General features: G+C 48.4%; 2 protein-coding genes across 2 annotated transcripts in view; both read right to left on the bottom strand.

Annotated features, from left to right (window-relative positions):
• Positions 1-773, bottom strand: part of LOC311345569 (uncharacterized protein) — a 13,358-nt gene extending 12,585 nt beyond the window's left edge. The window contains exons 1-3 of the mRNA XM_084469987.1: positions 647-773; positions 443-496; positions 282-341 (exon numbers count right to left, since the gene is read on the bottom strand). Of these exons, the coding sequence (XP_084326113.1) occupies positions 282-341; positions 443-496; positions 647-763 (231 nt within the window). The 5' untranslated portion in view covers positions 764-773. The remainder of the gene's footprint in view (positions 1-281; positions 342-442; positions 497-646) is intronic.
• Positions 774-847: 74 nt separating this feature from the next.
• The window catches only part of LOC311344710 (uncharacterized protein), a gene marked incomplete at its 3' end in the record, with an annotated part of 3,832 nt that continues 3,583 nt past the window's right edge, over positions 848-1,096 (bottom strand). The window contains exon 4 of the mRNA XM_084469065.1: positions 848-878. Coding sequence (XP_084325191.1) covers positions 848-878 — 31 coding nt within the window. The remainder of the gene's footprint in view (positions 879-1,096) is intronic.

Consider the following 1,096-nt stretch of genomic DNA (forward strand, 5'->3'; position numbering starts at 1 on the left):
TATGGTATATAGCGCCTTAGCCCAGTGCACCACCGGGGCACCCCACTTTCTTAAATATTCATATATTTCCATACTGTACGTATAGCGTGTTTTGCATTTCTCGTGTTTTAATGCGATCTCTAGTGTAGACAAAACCGCAGTGACCACTAGTAATAGTAATGAGTAGTAGTAGTAGTAGTAGTAATAATGGTGGTAACAATATAATTTAATAACGGTGGTAATGGGTAATAAATCAGAATTGATTTAATAATGAAATAACTATCTGGAACGTTCCGTTGTACCTTGGATCCTGGGAGCCCGTCGGTGCCTCTCTCTCCCTTCTCTCCGGCGCCGGACTCGCCCTGGTTCAACACAGAAGAAGACTGTCAGCGGGGGGGGGGGGGGCTCCAGCTCCACGGGGGGATTCAGCCCTCGGACATAAACGAGGCGGTAGGATCGTTACCTTGGCCCCTGGGGGTCCCTGGGGTCCTGCGTAACCAGGCTCTCCATCCTCTCCCTGATTGGTCCGATGAGAAAGCATCGAAACACCAATCAGTGAGACACGGATGACTTCCGATCAAATGTACAATTTTAGCAAAGATTAAGCATTTGTGTGTCCCCATGACAACGAGACGGGGAATGTCGAATGAACCATCGGACGTCTTACCGGCTTTCCAGGCAGCCCCTGTTGTCCCTGATAATAAGTGAAAAGATACTGGGTTACGTACTCATACTGGGAGACCGCTGCCATGGAGGAGCCACCAGTACATACAGAACATCCCATAAACACCTGATTTGTCAGTTGAATTCATCATCATCATCATCATCATCATCGTCATCGTTGTATACTCAAGGACCAGAATCTGACTCACCTCAACGCCATCACGCCCGGGATAACCCTGTGGAAGACGGGAGAACAGCTGTCACGGTTGAGTTGAGTCCACGCTGTACTTTGAAAATGACCACCAGGTGTCAGTGTTTGACGTACAATGAACGCGCTGAACACGACTGGCATCAAACCAGTGATTGTGCAAATGGAGTTGATTGTGCAATTCCCTTTGCGTAACCCTCCCCGTAATGACCAGTGTCAGTTCTTTCCCAGGGTCTCTCCTTTTGC

The sequence above is a fragment of the Micromesistius poutassou genome, assembly GCF_964030765.1.
Source record: "Micromesistius poutassou genome assembly, chromosome: 6".
Classification (NCBI taxonomy): Eukaryota; Metazoa; Chordata; class Actinopteri; order Gadiformes; family Gadidae; genus Micromesistius; species Micromesistius poutassou.